This window comes from Elephantulus edwardii, unplaced genomic scaffold (genome assembly GCF_000299155.1).
Source record: "Elephantulus edwardii isolate Elephantulus edwardi_28Jun2011 unplaced genomic scaffold, EleEdw1.0 scaffold00059, whole genome shotgun sequence".
Lineage (NCBI taxonomy): Eukaryota > Metazoa > Chordata > Mammalia > Macroscelidea > Macroscelididae > Elephantulus > Elephantulus edwardii.
This window is the reverse complement of record NW_006399809.1, coordinates 12,226,191-12,242,719: the sequence shown is the minus strand read 5'-3', so window position 1 is coordinate 12,242,719 and position 16,529 is coordinate 12,226,191. Positions and strand designations below refer to the sequence as shown.

General features: G+C 36.9%; 1 protein-coding gene across 1 annotated transcript in view; it reads right to left on the bottom strand.

The window, feature by feature from the left end:
- LOC102847854 (probable C-mannosyltransferase DPY19L2-like) overlaps positions 1 to 16,529 on the bottom strand; it is a 140,149-nt gene that overhangs the window by 22,031 nt on the left and 101,589 nt on the right. Inside the window, exon 14 of the mRNA XM_006887596.1 lies at positions 2,644 to 2,668. Coding sequence (XP_006887658.1) covers positions 2,644 to 2,668 — 25 coding nt within the window. The remainder of the gene's footprint in view (positions 1 to 2,643; positions 2,669 to 16,529) is intronic.

Genomic DNA, 16,529 nt, shown 5'->3' with positions numbered 1-16,529 from the left:
CGCTATGAGTCGCAAGCGACTCGACGGCATATAACAACAACAACAACAACAACCTCAAGGTATGTGATTGGAGTTCATCAGCTGCTCCACAGAAGAATGATGATTAATCTTCTCCTTTGAAAACCCACTGTATGGTCAGCTACAAGTTAATACTGACTTGATAGTACGTAGTAACAACAACAGCCTCAAGGGTTGTAGGTAGTGTATAATTGTTAATATGTATTAATCACTCAGGGAAAAATGTTCTGCATAGAGTTAACAGAGTATTACATCACACTTGAACATTCTGGTAGTAGACTGTTTATAGTCGTCTAGTCTAAGCTTCATATAGATTAGCTCTGACACCCTGTTGTTGCTGTGAGGAGCCATCTAGTTAATTAAAATTCACAGTGAACCTAAAAGCAATAGATTTGAATCTTGCCATATTTTGCACCTTCTTCATGTCCCATGATATGTTTGAGATCATTGTTATAGTCACTGTGTTAGTCCATCTTGTGGAGGTACCTCTTTGTCAGTTCTCTTTCTCTGACTTTCCACCTTTCTCAAAATGATGCCTTTCCCAAGAACTGGCTCCCCGCTGGCAACATGGCCAAAGTTTCACCATCATTGTCTCTAAGAAGCACTCTGCTTGTAATTCCTGCAAGACAGACTTGTTTGTTCTTTTGGATAGTCAGTATGCTTCTATAACACTAGAACTCAAAGGCATGGATTTTTCTTCTTCATTGTCAACTTTTTCCACTGTCTAACTTTTATATACATGGGAAATAAATGGGGCGGGGGAAGAACCCTGGTTTGGATTAGGCTTACCTTAGTCATTAAACTAACATAGCTGCTCTTAGTTAGTACTTTTGGAAATGCCCAGATTCTCCCAATGTAAGATGTCTTTTGATTTCTTGACTTCTCTTACCATGGGGGTTGTTTGTGGAGCTCAGTAAACTGAAATAACTTTAATATTTTCTCCATCTATCATCATGTTGCCTATTGGTCAAGTGGTGAGGATTTTTATTTTCTTTATGTTGAGATGTAGTCAGTATTAAAGGTTGTAGTTTTCTATCTTCTGTGGCAAATATTTCAAGCCCTTTCCACTTTCTGCAAGCAGTGTGTGTCACCTGCACAATGCAGGTTGCTGATGAGTCTTTTTCCAATCCTGATGCCATATTCTTTTCTATGGAGAATGTGAGGCTTTAGGTAAGGTAATTAATTTCTTCAGGTCTGTATTTCTTGGCTGAGATTGCCTTTGTTATTCTTGGACCCAGCGAGAGCTGTTGTGGCAATTTGGAACAGTCATTCAGTGAATTCAGGATGTAAGAACAAAATGATTGCATGCTTATAGAACTGCCTGAGCACATATTCTTCTTTGCTTACCTGATGTAGGTAAGTGCATTAACCCTAGAGTCCCCACATCAAAGAGGGAAAAGCCACAAGGTGCCAGAGTCTGTATCCTTCTGGATCTTTCAACCACTGCTTACTATAGAGCCACTTGCTTGTCTAGAACTCCTGACTTGAAATTTATAATATTTGTGAGCACGGAATTCAACTTCGTCTCAGAAAGCTGTTATCTGAAATGTTAATTTTTTTTAATAGTTGGCATCATCAAAATAACATAATTTCCTTGTTTGCCAATTGAAAATCAAATGACATAGCACATGGCATAGAGTAACTATTTTAAAATATTATCATGAGCTAGTTCTCTTAAGGTCAAATTTAGTTGTTCTGTAAATTTTGTCTTTTCCTTAAGACTCATTTAAAGCCCCATCTCTTATGAAAGTTTTCTGCCAACATTGATTGGTCTTTCCCTTTCTTACTATGTTGTTGCTGTTGATTACCATCAAGTTGAGCGTGACTCACAGTGACCCTATGAACAAAAGATCTGAAATATTCTATAACTATCGTAGTTTCTCAAAGTTCATAGTGTTTCTAGAGGCATGTTGTTTAGGAAGTGGATGCCACTCCAGCTTCCTTCTACTATAAGCTTCAAAATAATTAAGCATGGTTGTTGGTTGGTGTGTAGCACTGAGTTGGAACCGACCCATAGCTCACTCTCTGGTGGGTTTTCAGAGGCAGTTAATCAATGGAAAGAGATTGCCCATTCTTCTCCCATGGAGCAGCCTGTGGCCTCGAACTGCATGCCTTAGGAACTGCAGTGTATTTCTATTTCATAAAATTCTATACACTTGTGGGCAGGAACTCTACATATACCATGCCTTGCATCCTACAGCACTGCTATGTTCATGACTGTCCATTGAGTGTGGTGGCACAAGTTCACCAGTTACAGAGACATAGGTGCCTGCTCTGATGAGCTGCAGCTGATTAACACAGTATGCTAAGACACTGTGAAAGCAAATGCTATTATATTTGAATCAATGAAAGAGTGTATAAATGAAGGTTACTTAATTATATTTCATTATCATAAACAAGCTTCTGGCTTCAAATCTTTTTTTTTCCTGGCTTCAAATCTTAATGCTTATTTAAAACTAAGAACACATTATAAAGACTGAAAATGAGCAGCAGAAATTTATTACCAATGCTGAAAAATCCAACTACTACTGATGCTATTATATCAGCAGCACAGCTATACTCTGAATCATCTTTGAGCCAGAATTTAATACACAAATCTACCAGAGATTAAAATGAAAACTTTACCTCACCATTTTCAAGGAGCTGTTTTCTGGAATAAAACAAAAAACATACTCTATTGAATTTTAATGTCTTTTATAAATATGAGTACATAAAAAATCAGTTTCATTTATTTGTTGTCAGATTGATTCTCTATAAACTACTTAGCAACATAAATATTAAAATACTAAACCAAACTACTATAAATAATAGTAATTTTTAAAGTATAATTTAAAAGCATCCTATTAACCTATTTTTTTTAAAGTAAGTTTTACTGCTCCCAGCTGACTGAACCTCAGGAAAGATAAATTAACATAAATGATTTCTATTAAATATTTAGTCTATGCATATAGATAGCCATGTTTAGAATTCAGAATTGTTTTAATTTTTCACAACTTTACATAGTATGAACATCCTTGTACATAAAACTTTGTGAACATGTCTGAGTATTTCCTTGGGACAGATTTCTAGAAGATAAATTACTAACCTGAAGCATTTGAATATTTTTAATTGCAAAGAAAGCTGCTGTAGTTTATTAAACCTTTATGGTACATCGACTATGTTCCTAGTACTGAGCACTGAGTCGTTGTGATTGCTGTGTGCATTCAAGTCTGAAGTGACTGACAGCTGATCCTCCAGCTGGTTTTCAGAGGCAGTTGAATCACATGGGAAAAGGCTGTCCATTTTTCTCCCATGGAGCTACTGGCGGATTTGAATTAGCTTCCTTTGGGTTGGTAGTGTGAATTCTTAATGTCACCAGAGCTTCCTGAGCAGGGAGTTGAACATACAATTTTTATCTTTGTAGAGCTTACATGGTAGTCAGATTAGAGGTATACAACAGTCTATTTCTGTTCCATTGAAGAGACTGGGTATTTTTCTTTTAAAGGCTTTATAGCATGACATAGGCCTTCCAACATGGACTTTGGAGCTGGGAAAAAAGAGTGTTCAGAAGAAAATAAGAGGGACCCATAAACCTGAGGATTTACACAAACAGTAACCAGTGAAGGCCTGTTTGTATTTAACAACACCTAAAATGTTTTACCCCAACATAGCTCCTCTTCTATTTATGCAGTCAAGGGTTGGTGATGGGGGTGGAGGGTTAGCTCATTCTGAAATGTACAGTACACCACAGAACCATGTCCTAAGTGCTACTATATGCAAGGGAGATGCCTAAGAAGGTAATAATTATAATCATCAAGGACCCTGACAAAGACAATTGGCATAGATACATATAGTAGCTGATATCAGATGTGTGTATATAACCGACTCATAAGCCAAAAACAGAATGTAAGAGAAACATCAAAATGATTAATAAAATGAATTGACTTCTCAGGAAATAGCAAATGCAAGAAATAAAAAGAGAACATTAAATTAAACCTGAAATATTTTCTTTAGAGATAGTTAAGAGTTATACAATTAGAACAATTACAATGTAAAAAGGCTTTTCAAAAATTCTGAGAAAAAGGTATTAGTTTATTTTCAAATGTCAAAGAAGGTTAAATAGTAAAATATATAAATTATCAAATGGAATTGTCAATGTAAAGACTAAACCATGGAATCTTCTGAGAAAGAGAAAACTAATATGAAGTAAGCAATCATATAATTTTTAAAAAGTGGGCAAAGAGAATGATTAACTGAACAATTTCCTGAGCTGGGGGATAAAATCATTTGAGTGTTCAAACTGAAATGTTCCATGAATTCATAAACATTAAAATGCTCATAAGTTAATAAATATATACAACACAGCATCTCACAGACAGAAGATCAAGAGCTGAAAGAAAACATCGCATAAAATTTCTCAGCTGCAATCCTCAATATAAGAAAACAATGAGGACAACACTGGCCACTAACACCTTTTGAAACTTAGGGAAGGAAATGTCCTAGGAAGCACTCCTAGGTCTTTGACCACTCCTGGAGGAAACTGGCCCCTCCCATCCAACTACAGGACATGACAGAGAATTGGGCCCAACACAGCCTGGCAAAGGGAAATATATCAGCTCCCCGCCTCTCCAAAGACAACCTGATGAGAAGCTTACCATAGGAAACAGAGAACAAAGCCACCATACATGACCAGCAGAAAAGACTGTCACTGTTAAATTGAAGTGGGGTAATGCATAAAGTCTTTAACTCCATTAATAGCATCAAAGATAAGAAACTGACAAGAATCTATGTACACCCAACAGAAACTGCTTCAACTTATCAAGAAGAACTTCACATAGTATCAAGGAAATAGCAGGCAGGTTCAAACATTATGAAAAACAAAACAAGCCTTCTCCAAAAATAAGACCAAAGACCTAATGAATACCCTAGAGACAGAGAGGCAAAAGAAATATATTGATGTGAAGTTACATGAACTGGAAATGAAGAAGTTATTAATGATGGAAGAAAGAGATGAAACTTTAAAGGGGCAAAAGAATTTACAAATCATCACAAGATAAGAGAGGCAACAACCAACAAAGTACTAGAAACAACAGAAATGCATAAATATGGAATCCAGAACATAAAACCCAATATTTCAGAAATTTTTAACATGTTGGAGGGACAAACAAACAAAACCAGAATAGAAGAGAATACAGAGCAGAGAATCAGTGAACTAGAAGATAAGAAGCTCAATGAGAACTTACTAGAAGAAAATAAAAGAAAATGAAGAAAGCATTAGAATCATGGGATATAACATCTAATGAAATAATGCAATGGAATTCCGAAACAAGAGTAGAAAGGGGGAAACACTGAGAAAATTGTGGAAGGGTTGCATAGAAAAAGTGTTTAGAAGAAAACTTCCCAGATATCATAAAAAAAGGAAAATGACATCTAAGAAGCTCAGTGACCTCCAAACAGACTAGACCCCAAAGAAAAACATCAGGATATGCCATAGTCAAATGCTCTCCAAAATCAAAGACAAGAAGAGAATATTAAAAGCAGCACAAGGAAAATAGCCACCTACAAAGAGAAATTAATTAGACTAAGCTCTGATTTCTCAACAGAAACCATTGAGCAAGAAGACAACGGGATGGCATATACAGAAGGCTGAAAGAAAACAATTCCCAGCCAAGATCCTGTACCCAGTGAATCTGTCCATCAAATATGACGGAGAAATTAGGTCATTTGCATAAAAGCAGGAACGTAAGGAATGAATGAAAACAAGACCAACTCTATGAGAAATACTAAGAGAAATCCTTCACAAAGAAATGACAAACGAGTGAATGGACCAAAGCATTCAGCAAAAACAAACGAATGTAGCCAAATGGCAATGAAGAAACTTGTATGTCAATAATCATGCTTAATATGAATGGCTTCAGTGTACCTATCAATAGAAAAAAGTAGCATAATGGATAAAAAACAAAGACCATCAATATGTTGACAACAAAAGATACATTCAAGAAATGAAGAGAAAGCCATTCTAAAAGTCAAAGGTTGGGAAAAAACATATCAAGAAAATGGCATCCATAAGAAAGCAGGAGTACAATACTAATCTCTGATAAAATGAACTTCAGGATGAAAATCATCATAAGAGATAAGGAAGGGGCAGTACATAACTATTAAAGACACAATAGATAAAGGAGACATAACCTAATTCAACAACTACTCACCAAATGTTAGGCCTGCAAAATACAAAAGCCAACAAATTAGAAGAAAGAAATAGCAACAGAATAGTAGTAGGCGAATATAACACACCACTCTCACCAAAAGATAGGACAACTCAAAAGAAACTCAACAAAGATGCAAAAACACCAAACTATACACTTAGCCAAATCAACCTAATAGATTAATTCAGGGTACCTAACCCAGCTAACATTCAATTTACTTTCTTCTCAAGAGCACATGGTATATTCTCCAGAATTTTGCTATATATTAAGACACAAAGCAAGCCTCAACAAATTAAAAAAAAAATCAAAATAATACAAAGTATCTTCTTAGACCACAATGCCATAAAACTACAAATTAGAGAATAAAGTATATTTTAAAAATCCCTTCATCTATTGAAGAACAACTATATAAAAAGAAAAACATTCAACAACAAAAAATCACTCACATGGAAGCAAAATAAAACCCTGCTTAGCATAACGTAAACTGGTGTTATGTTATTGTTGTTGCATGTCATTGAGACAAAACTGACCCATAGTTGACCCTCCAGAAGGTTTTCAGAGACAGTAAATTACATGGGAGGAGATTGTCCATCTATGTTACTGGTGTTTTAGAAGAAATAAAAAGTGAAATTAAAAAGTTTGTCAAAACAAATGAAAATGAAAGTACATCATAGCAAAACTTCTGGGATACAGCTAAGACAGTCTTCAGGATACAGTTCACAGCACTAGGCAAACACAGAAAAATAAGAGCAAAATAAATTAACACATCTAGCAAATAGGAAAAGAAACACAAATTAATCCCATAGCTTCTAGAAGATAGGAAATTTTAAGGATAAGGGCTGAAACCAATGGAATTGAAAACAGAAAAACAACTGAAACCATCAAGACCAGGAGCTGAGTCTTCAAAGGGTCAATGAAATAGATAAACTTAATAAAGACACAAGTAACTCAAAAAGGAAATAAGTTAACATCATCAGAACCAGCTGAAATTAAATCAGTAAGAGTATTATGAAATTAAAGAATATTATGGAATTAAATCATCAATAACAGAATATTATTAAAAGCTGTACTCCAATAAATTTCAATACCTAGAAGAAATGGGCAGATTTCTAGAAGTTTATACCTTACCCAAACTAACACAGACAGAAGTAGAGCACTTGAACAGACCCATTACAAAAGATGAAATTGAGCAGGGAATAAAAAGACTCCCTAAAAAAATAGTCCTAACCCAGAAGTCTTCGCAAGTGAATTCTACCAAACATTCTACTTAAATTATTTTAAAAACTAGAAAATGAAGAAATTCTGTGAAGTGAGTATAACTCTAATATTAAAATGAAAAATTAAATCACCAAAAATACTATAACTTAATACATTTCATGAACATAAATGCAAAAAAATCCTGATCAGTAAAATCCAACAATATAAAAAAATAATCATGATCAAGTGGGATTCATAACAAATATGCAAAGATGATTCAATACAAGAAAAATAACAAAACAAAGAACAAGAACCATACTATCCTATCAATTGATGCAGAAAATGCCTTTGACAAAATCCAACACCTCTTACTGTTAAAAGGTTCTACAACATAAAAATAGAAGAGAATTTTGTCAACATAATGCAAAGTATATATTCAAAGCTTAATGGAGCAAGACAAAGGGCATTCTCCTTGTGAACAGGGGCCAAGTAATGATACCCATTATCACCACTCTATTGTACTGGAAATACCTGCTAAGACAATAAGATGTTGTTGTTGTGTGCTGTCAAGTCGTCTGTGTCTCATAGCAACCCTATGTATAACAGGCCTAAATCCTACTCAATCTTGTGCCAATTGTATTGTCTCTGACACACCTACCCCCATTACACCAGTCACTGAATAACTGAGAAGGGTATACGCCAGGGATGTGTCCTATCTCCATACCTTTTCAACCTATAACCCTAACCCTAACTGTAATACTGAAGTATTTGCTGCAGAGGGTCAAGGACTCATGGAAGGACTTCCTCTCTTGCACTGTCCATCCACCCTCACAAGCATGACATCTTTCTCCAAAGACTAGTCCCTCCTTGCAACATGTCCAAAGTAGGTCAGATGAAACTTCACAATCCTTGCCTCCAAGGAGCAACCTGGGTTATCCTTCTCTAGGACGAACCTGATTGTTCTCTTAGCAGTCCATATTCAATACTATTCTCCAACACCACATCTCAAAGGCACCAGTTCTCCTTCTATCATCCCAAGTCATTGTCCAGCTTGCTGATGCATAGCAAGTGATTGCAAAGCCTGTATCAGCTGCACCTTATTCTCCAGACTAACATCATTGTTCTTCAGTACTATGGAGAGGTCTCTGACAGCAGAATTTGCTAGCTGCTGGTATCAAGAGTATTGATTTTGGATCCAAGCAAACTGAAACTGTTAACAATCTCAATCTTTTCACCATCTATTATGATGCTGCCAGTTGGTCCACTAGTGAGTAAGAATCTTTGTTTTTTTGATGTTGAGCTTCGATCCATATTGAAGGCTGCAGTCCTTGACCCTCTGCAGCAAATGCTTCAGGATTAGGGTTAGGGTTAGGGTTATAGGTTGAAAAGGTATGGAGAATGCACACCCATGTTTATTGTGGCTTTGTTCACAATAGCAAGGAGTTGGAAACAACCTAAGTCCCCATCAACAAATGAATGGATAGAGAAGCTGTGGAATATTCACACAATGGAATACTACACTGCATTGAAAAACAAGGAACTCATGCCATATTATTCAAAATAGGTGACCCTGGAGGACATTATGCTCAGTGAAGTATCTCAGTCACAAAAGGACAAATACTGCATGGTGCCACTGGTGTAAAACAGGACTGACCTTGGGGTTGGGAGTAGACTGAGAAAGATGGGTTCAATAATGCATACTGCACTGAAGCAGATGAGGGAGAAAACTGTTTAAAAGGGATATGTGATTAGGTATTTTTATCATGACAAGAGTCCAGAGCAAAGGCTGCATAGTGGAGTGGACCTGGGGGGAGGGTTTGTAAAACAATGAAAGAATTTTTCTTTTACTTTTCCAAGAGAGTAATGTACTAGGGGGGAGGGTTGGGAGGGGGAAAAAGTGCAACAATGAATGAATGGATATCCAAAGTCTCTGTAAATTTTCATTGAAATTAATAATAATAAAAAAAGAAAAGGTATGGAGATAGGACACATCCCTCGCATACGCCCTTCCCAATTATGAACCATGCAGTCTTTTCCTGCTGTATTCTGATGACTGCCTCCTGGTCCAAGTATATGTTTTGCATAAGCATAATATGTGTTCTGAGAGTCCCATTTTTTCTCAGAGTTAGCTACAGTTTGTTGAGGTCCACACAGTCAAATGCTTTTGCATAGTCAATGAAACCCAGATATACATTCCACTAACTCCCTGCTTTCAGCCAAGATCCATTTAACATTAGCTATAATAACCCTAGTACCACATCATCTTCTCAGCCCAGCCTGCACTTCTGTCAGGTCTCTGTTGATGTGCAGTACCAGTCATTTTTGGATAATTTACAGCAGAGTCTTGCTTGCATGTGATATCAATGATTTTGTTCGCTAATTTCCACACCCTTTCCTTGGAATGGGAACAAATAAAGATCTTTTCCAGTCAGTTGGCCAGGTCCTCCAGATTTCTTGGTATACCCTGGTGAACACATCTAGGGCATCGTGTTTGTTGAAATTTGGTATATTGTCAATTCCTGGGGCTTTGTTTTTTGCCAAGTTTTTCAGAACATCTTGACCTTCTTCTTCCTTCATCACCACAGGCTCTTGCTTATGCGTTGTTTCATGAAATTTCAAATTGGCAAAGAGGTGATAAAACTATCACTATATGCAGATAATATGGCAGTGTACACAGAAAACCTCAAAAACTCAATAACAACAAAGATATTGTTGGGCTTAGTTGATCAGTTTAGTAGTGTACAGGATACAAGATCGATATAATTAAGAAAAACCTCAAAATAAAAACAAAACAGTGGGATTTCTCCATAGCAACAAAGCAAGCACAGAAAAGGAATCTAAGAAAGCAATAACATTTACTATAGCCAACCAATCACAAGACTAAATACTTGGGAATAACCTAACTTTAAGACACAACATATCTTTACTTAGAAATCTAGAAACCTTACTACAAGAAACAATTTTTCCTAACTCAATGGAAAAATATTCCCTGTTCATGGATAAGAAGATTCCACATAGTGAAAATGACAATCCTACAAAAAGCAATGTACATGTTCAATGTAATCTCAAGATATACGAAACTCATTCTTCAAAGAGATAGGGAATTTGCAATTTTATTTGGAAAGGAAAGCAACTTCAAATAAGTAAAGCTTGTCTAAAAACTAAAAAGAAAGTAGGAGACATCACATTCCATGATCTCAAAAGTCACTGTATCCCAAAAAACTTTAAAAAACAAACCACAAACTCCCCTAGTATACAACCATAATAATCAAAACACCATGGTATTGGTAGACCATCACAGAACTCAGAAATCAATCCATTTATCTGCAGTCAATTGCTATTTGACAAGGAAACACAACATATTAAATGGGGAAACTAATTTTTAACATAAGTTGCTGGCAAAGGTGGACGTTTTCCTGCAGAAATCTGAAACGGGATCCACATTTCACCCCTATACAAAAATCAACACTAGGTGGACCAGATACCTACGGACAAACATCAAAACTACAAGGATCATAAGAGACAAAATGGGATCAAACTTTGAAGCCCTAGCCTACGACATAAATAGGCTTGAAAATACAGCCCAAAATGCAGAACAAGAGGAGGATAAGATCAACAAATAGGACCTTTTAAAAAAATAAAATTCCCGTGTGCATCAAAAACTTTTCCAAATTTAGACTTTTTCCAAGTCTACACACTTGGGAAAAAAATTGGAAATGACATCAGACAAGGGTCTCATAACTAAAGTTTACATAATATTAAAGTATATCCACAAGGAAAAGAGCGTTAATCCAGTAACAACATGGACAAAAGACAGACAAAACTCTTCACAAAGGAGGACAGCCAGATAGTCACCAAACAGATGTAAAGGTGTTTAAAATCACTGGCAAGCAAAGAGATGAAAATCAAAACAACAATGACATATCATCTCACCCCAGTAGCAGTATCAAGATTTAACAGAAGAGCAAGAAATAAATGTCAGAAAGGACATGGAGAGATTGGAACTCTTATACAGCGCTGGTAAGATTGTAAAATGGTACAACTACTCTGGAGTGCAATTTGGCATTTACTCAGAAATCTGGACATAGAAATCCTATATGACTTAGCTCTTTCACTGTTAGGATTATACTCCAAGGAACTGAGAACTGAGGCACAAATAGAGATAAAAACATCTATGTTAATAGCAGCATTATTCACAATAGCAAGAAAATGGAAATAGCCCAAATGCCCATCAACAAATGAATGGATTGAGAAACTATGGCACATTTATATAATGCAACAAAATAATTTAGAACTATTTTTTAAAATACTATATAACATCGGAGAGTCAAGAACATTAAGCTGAGTGAAATAACTCAGTCTCATAAGGAAAAACACTGTGTAAGGTCACTAATGTTATATAGGAGGATAACTGAACAACGTATGTATGTTGCTGTTGTTATATGCCGTCAAGTCGCCTGCAACTCATAGTGACCCTATGTACAACAGCTCTAAACCCTTGTCTTATTGTCTCTGACACACCCACCTCCCACTACCTCAGTCATAATAAGTGTATAAATGTTCAAAATGGGAAGGTGAGAAGTAGGGCAGAAAAAGGTGAAGGGGTGAAATTTATTAGGATAGTGGATATTAGTGAGTGGGGGTGAAGGAATAGGAAACATTTGATGGGGACTTGAAAAGATGGCATGAAAACAAACATAAATCAATAGTAATTAATTATGTAGAATGCAATGTACTTAAGTGATTGTGTAAAACTCAATGTACATGAATTTAACACAATTTTAACGAATAATTCAATGCGAACCAATAAAAAGCATGGAGGGGAAAATAAAGATGCATGATATGGATTAATATTGGCTATTTTATATTTAGAAAATTTGTAATTCTGCCTTTCACCAGTTCTTGATTAGAAGTACTAAACAGGAAGATTTGCCCAGGGATTAGTTTGTTAAAAGTAGACTTTGGTAGTGGGTACTAGGAACAGATTAAATTCTACCCTGTAGTCTGAGGAGACGTACATTTTAATGGATGTGGAGACCCATTTTGGAATTTTAATTTGAGTGATTGGATTCACGTAGGAAAGGAAGGTAAATAGGGGAGATACATACACAGAGAGACAGAGAGAGGGAGAGGGAGAGGGAGAGGGAAGGAGGGGGAAGAGAGAGAGAAAAGAAAACAACTTTTTAAAACCTGGAACATGCTGTGTTTGGCTTCTGAGGTAGGGTAAAGTTGATGCTCATCTGACCCCAGTTTCAGGACTTGAAGTTAAAGTATGCTCACTTATCCGATCACCTGGATCCACTGCGCACTGGTGTGTAAATAGATGCATGCAGCAATGCAAAGACAGGCTGAGTTTGGCCATGTTCCTTCGGCATTATACACCTAGCATGCACAAGTGTATGGATGAGTGTAAAAGGGTTTCTAGCTTGAAGCAGGGTGTCATGAGGACTACTGGTTTGTTGACTTGACCCTATGTGGTGTTAAGGCTGGATGAAGAAACAAGCTGGTCTGGAATACAGGGAGTAGCGTGAACTCCTGTTTGCAGCTTATGCCCATTTGGACCTAGTCATGGATAGTTGTGGATGAGTTTACCAGAACCCAACCAGATGACAAGAAGATGATACGTGTCGTGAGTTAGAGTGTTGACTGTTGCAGCCAGGTAACTTGCTCTACACTAAAACTGCTTGCAGATGCAGACATTCAAAGTGTCCAAACTGAACAGAAAATTCTTCAGCAAAATGGACATGCTTGTCCCCTCACAGTACTGGATTAATGTTGTTGTAAGTGCTGTAGAGTCAAGTACAACTCATAGTGAACCCATCAACAACAGATCTGAACTTTGTACTATCCTTCACCATTCTTATCATCACCAATACATTTGAGTCCACTACCACAGGCACTGCTTCAATCCATCTCACTGAAAATCCTATGAATGATTCAGAGGAACACTGGTGATAGGATGGGCAAATAAGAAACTGGCTATATAAAGTGGGGATATTAAGGCATGAGGCATGAAGTAATTGATTTTCACAAAAGTTACCTGTAAGATGTTTGTAGAGGGAAGGTTAATTCTTCAAATATAAAGGTTAATGGCTAGAAAAGCCAGACGGTACTCTGTGGTGTCAAGGGTTCATTGTTCAAAATGATTTTCCTAGCCAATGAACTTGACTTTGCCACCTGGATAGGTGAGGACATGCAAATGAGGTGTGCTGGTCTATTCACAAGAGGATGGGCTAGTATTGCCATTAAATTGAATGGATTCAGCAGTAGAAATTGAGAATCTCACCACCAGAAAAGAAGAAGCAGAGAATGCAGAGTGCAAGTCCTTTGGGGCCAAAGATTTCTGTGCCGCTCAGACAGGGACCTACAGGAGCAGCAGCTGCAGAGAGAACCAGAGAACCGATATGAGACAGAGCTTACCTTGGGACTGCTAACCCACAGAACCAGAGCTAGAAGCCTGTGCCCAGGTTTCCTGGAGGACTAGGGGTGGAGGCGTCCTGACTAGAAGAACTAAGAGTTTAGTAACACTGGCCTAATGTCCTGAGGCAGAAGGCTGAGGTGCCTGTGAGCAAATTTTAGAAGCTGTCCTGACTGAGCAATTATATCCCACTGTCAACTTGAATCATAAAACCTTTTGAATTTCTAATAAACACAGTAATTGTAAAAAAAAAAAAGAATAAAGAAAAAATAGATAGCCCAAGTGCATATGAACAAACTACTGGATTGAAAAACTCTTATACATGCACACAATGGAATACCCTACAGTATTACTATGGAACAATGATTTTGTAAAATACAACATGAGAGAATCTAGAGAGCTTTATGCTGAGTGAAAGAACTCAGTCTTATAAAGACAAACATTGCATAAGACCATTATTGTGAAAATAAGAAGTTAACTGAGTAAGATGTTCAAAGGGGGAAGCAAAAGGGAAAATGGAGAAGAGGAAATCACTAAGATAGTATAGGTTAGTGGGTGAATGGAGGTGAAGGGAGTAGGAAAGATTCAATGGAGATTTGAAATGAGCGATAATAGGCATAGATCAATAGTAATTAATGATATAAAATACAATTTATATGAATGACTCAATAAAGCAAAAAGTACACAAATGAAACATAAATGTATAAAACACATTGAATGAAATAGATTCTGTAGCAGGACATGAACGAAATAAAAGGTATATGAAGGACTGTATTTTAACCAATAAACAATATGCAAAAACGCTCTAAAATAATTCAGCAATGCCTAAAAATATTACATAACACCAAAAATTCCCTATTAACAAATTATATTAATGTAATATTGTTGTTGTTACTGTTGTACACTAGAGTCGGAAGCAATCCATAGCTGACTCTCTGATGGGTTTTCAGAGGCAGTTAATCACATGGGAGGAGATTTCCCATCCTTCTCCCACAGAGCAGCTGATGAACCATGTGCCTTGGGATTGCAGTTTAGCTTCTAGCTACTAGGCCACCAGAGCTCACTATTCTAAAATGAAGGCATTTTCTGACAGGAAAGCATTTGTAAAGTACGCTATTCTCTATATTCTTTCTGCAAATCATTATTTCCCAAGGAAACTATTGTTGTTTGTTGTTGTTAGGTGCCATCAAATAGAGCATGACTCACAGCGACCTTATGAACAAAAGATTTGAACCCTGTTCTATCCTTTGCCACCCTCACACTTTCTGACACACAAGAGCACATTGCAGCAGTCACCCTATTAATCAATCTGGCTGAAGGTCTTCCTCTCCTTCCTGAAACCCTCACCCTTGCCATCATCATGTCCTTCTCAAAGGAATAGCACCTTGTAGCAGCATGTCCAAAGTATGTGAGGCAAAGCCCCATCATTCTTGCCTCCAAAGAGCACTCCGGCTGCACCCTCTCCAAGACATATCTGTTCGTTCTCTTGGCCCTCCATGGGATGTTCAGCGTGCTTCTCCATAACCACAGCTCAAAAGAGTCAATTCTTTTTCTGTCATCCTTATTCACTGTCCAGCTTTCAGATGCACTGCTAGTAATCAGAAATGCCTTCAATCAGACACACCTTAATCTTCAAACTGACATCACTGCTACTCAATAATTTGGAAAGGTCGTTAAACTGTAGATTTTCCCAGTGCAATGTGTCTCGTTATTTCCTGACTAGTGGCACCAAAGGTGCTAATTGTGGATCCAAGCAAGATGAAGCTATTGATAGTTTCAATATCCTCTCCATCTGTCATGATGCTGTCGATAGGTCCACTGGTAAGAATCTTTGTTTTTCTGACATTGAGATGTAATCCATACTGAAGGCTGCATTCCTTGATCTTTTGCAACAAATATTTCAAGCCCTCCTCACTTTCAGCAAGCAAGATTTTGTCATCTGCATAACACAGGTGATGGATGAGTCTCCCTCCAATCCTGATCCCACACTCCTCCCCAAAGTTTACAGGTAATGTATATAGACATTATCCTATCATTCACAACATTTTATTTCAGGATAGAACTTAAAATTGACTTTTTTTTTACTATGTATGCAACAACATTCTTCCTCTGTTTTTCATTCCCTACATGGGATACCACAAGATTATCTGATTCAAAGTGGCGCCAATGCTGGACGTTCATCTCTTCTTTCTATTATGTCTATATTCATGTATTCCATTTCTTTTTTTAAACAATTTCCAGTTTTCTAACTTTCAAATTGCATATATTCCATGTTCCAATTGTAAAATGATGTTTGTCAATGATTTTCCTCATTTCAACTAACTTCCAATCTGGGCTCTACCACTACACTACTTTATATAACTTCTTTGTTAAGTGTTCATAGAGTATTCAAAGGCCTGTTATTTAGAAAGTAGATGGTCCATCCTGCTTCCTACTCTGTCTTAATCAGGGAGTTCCACCAAAATCTGCCCATGATAGGAAACCCTCATAGCATATGACACACCAATGCCACAGATTTCAGTTATCATAACAACCTCAAGTTACCTCAGTACAGCAAACTGACAGACAACTGCTGCAACACTTAGAACAATATTCTTTTCAAACCAGGCCCAAGGGCCAATCAACTTTTAAATAAAAAGCCTCACCCACTAGATCCTTTTGTCTACACAAGAGGCTTTCTTTCCACAGCTCAATGTAAACTAAATCAGAAA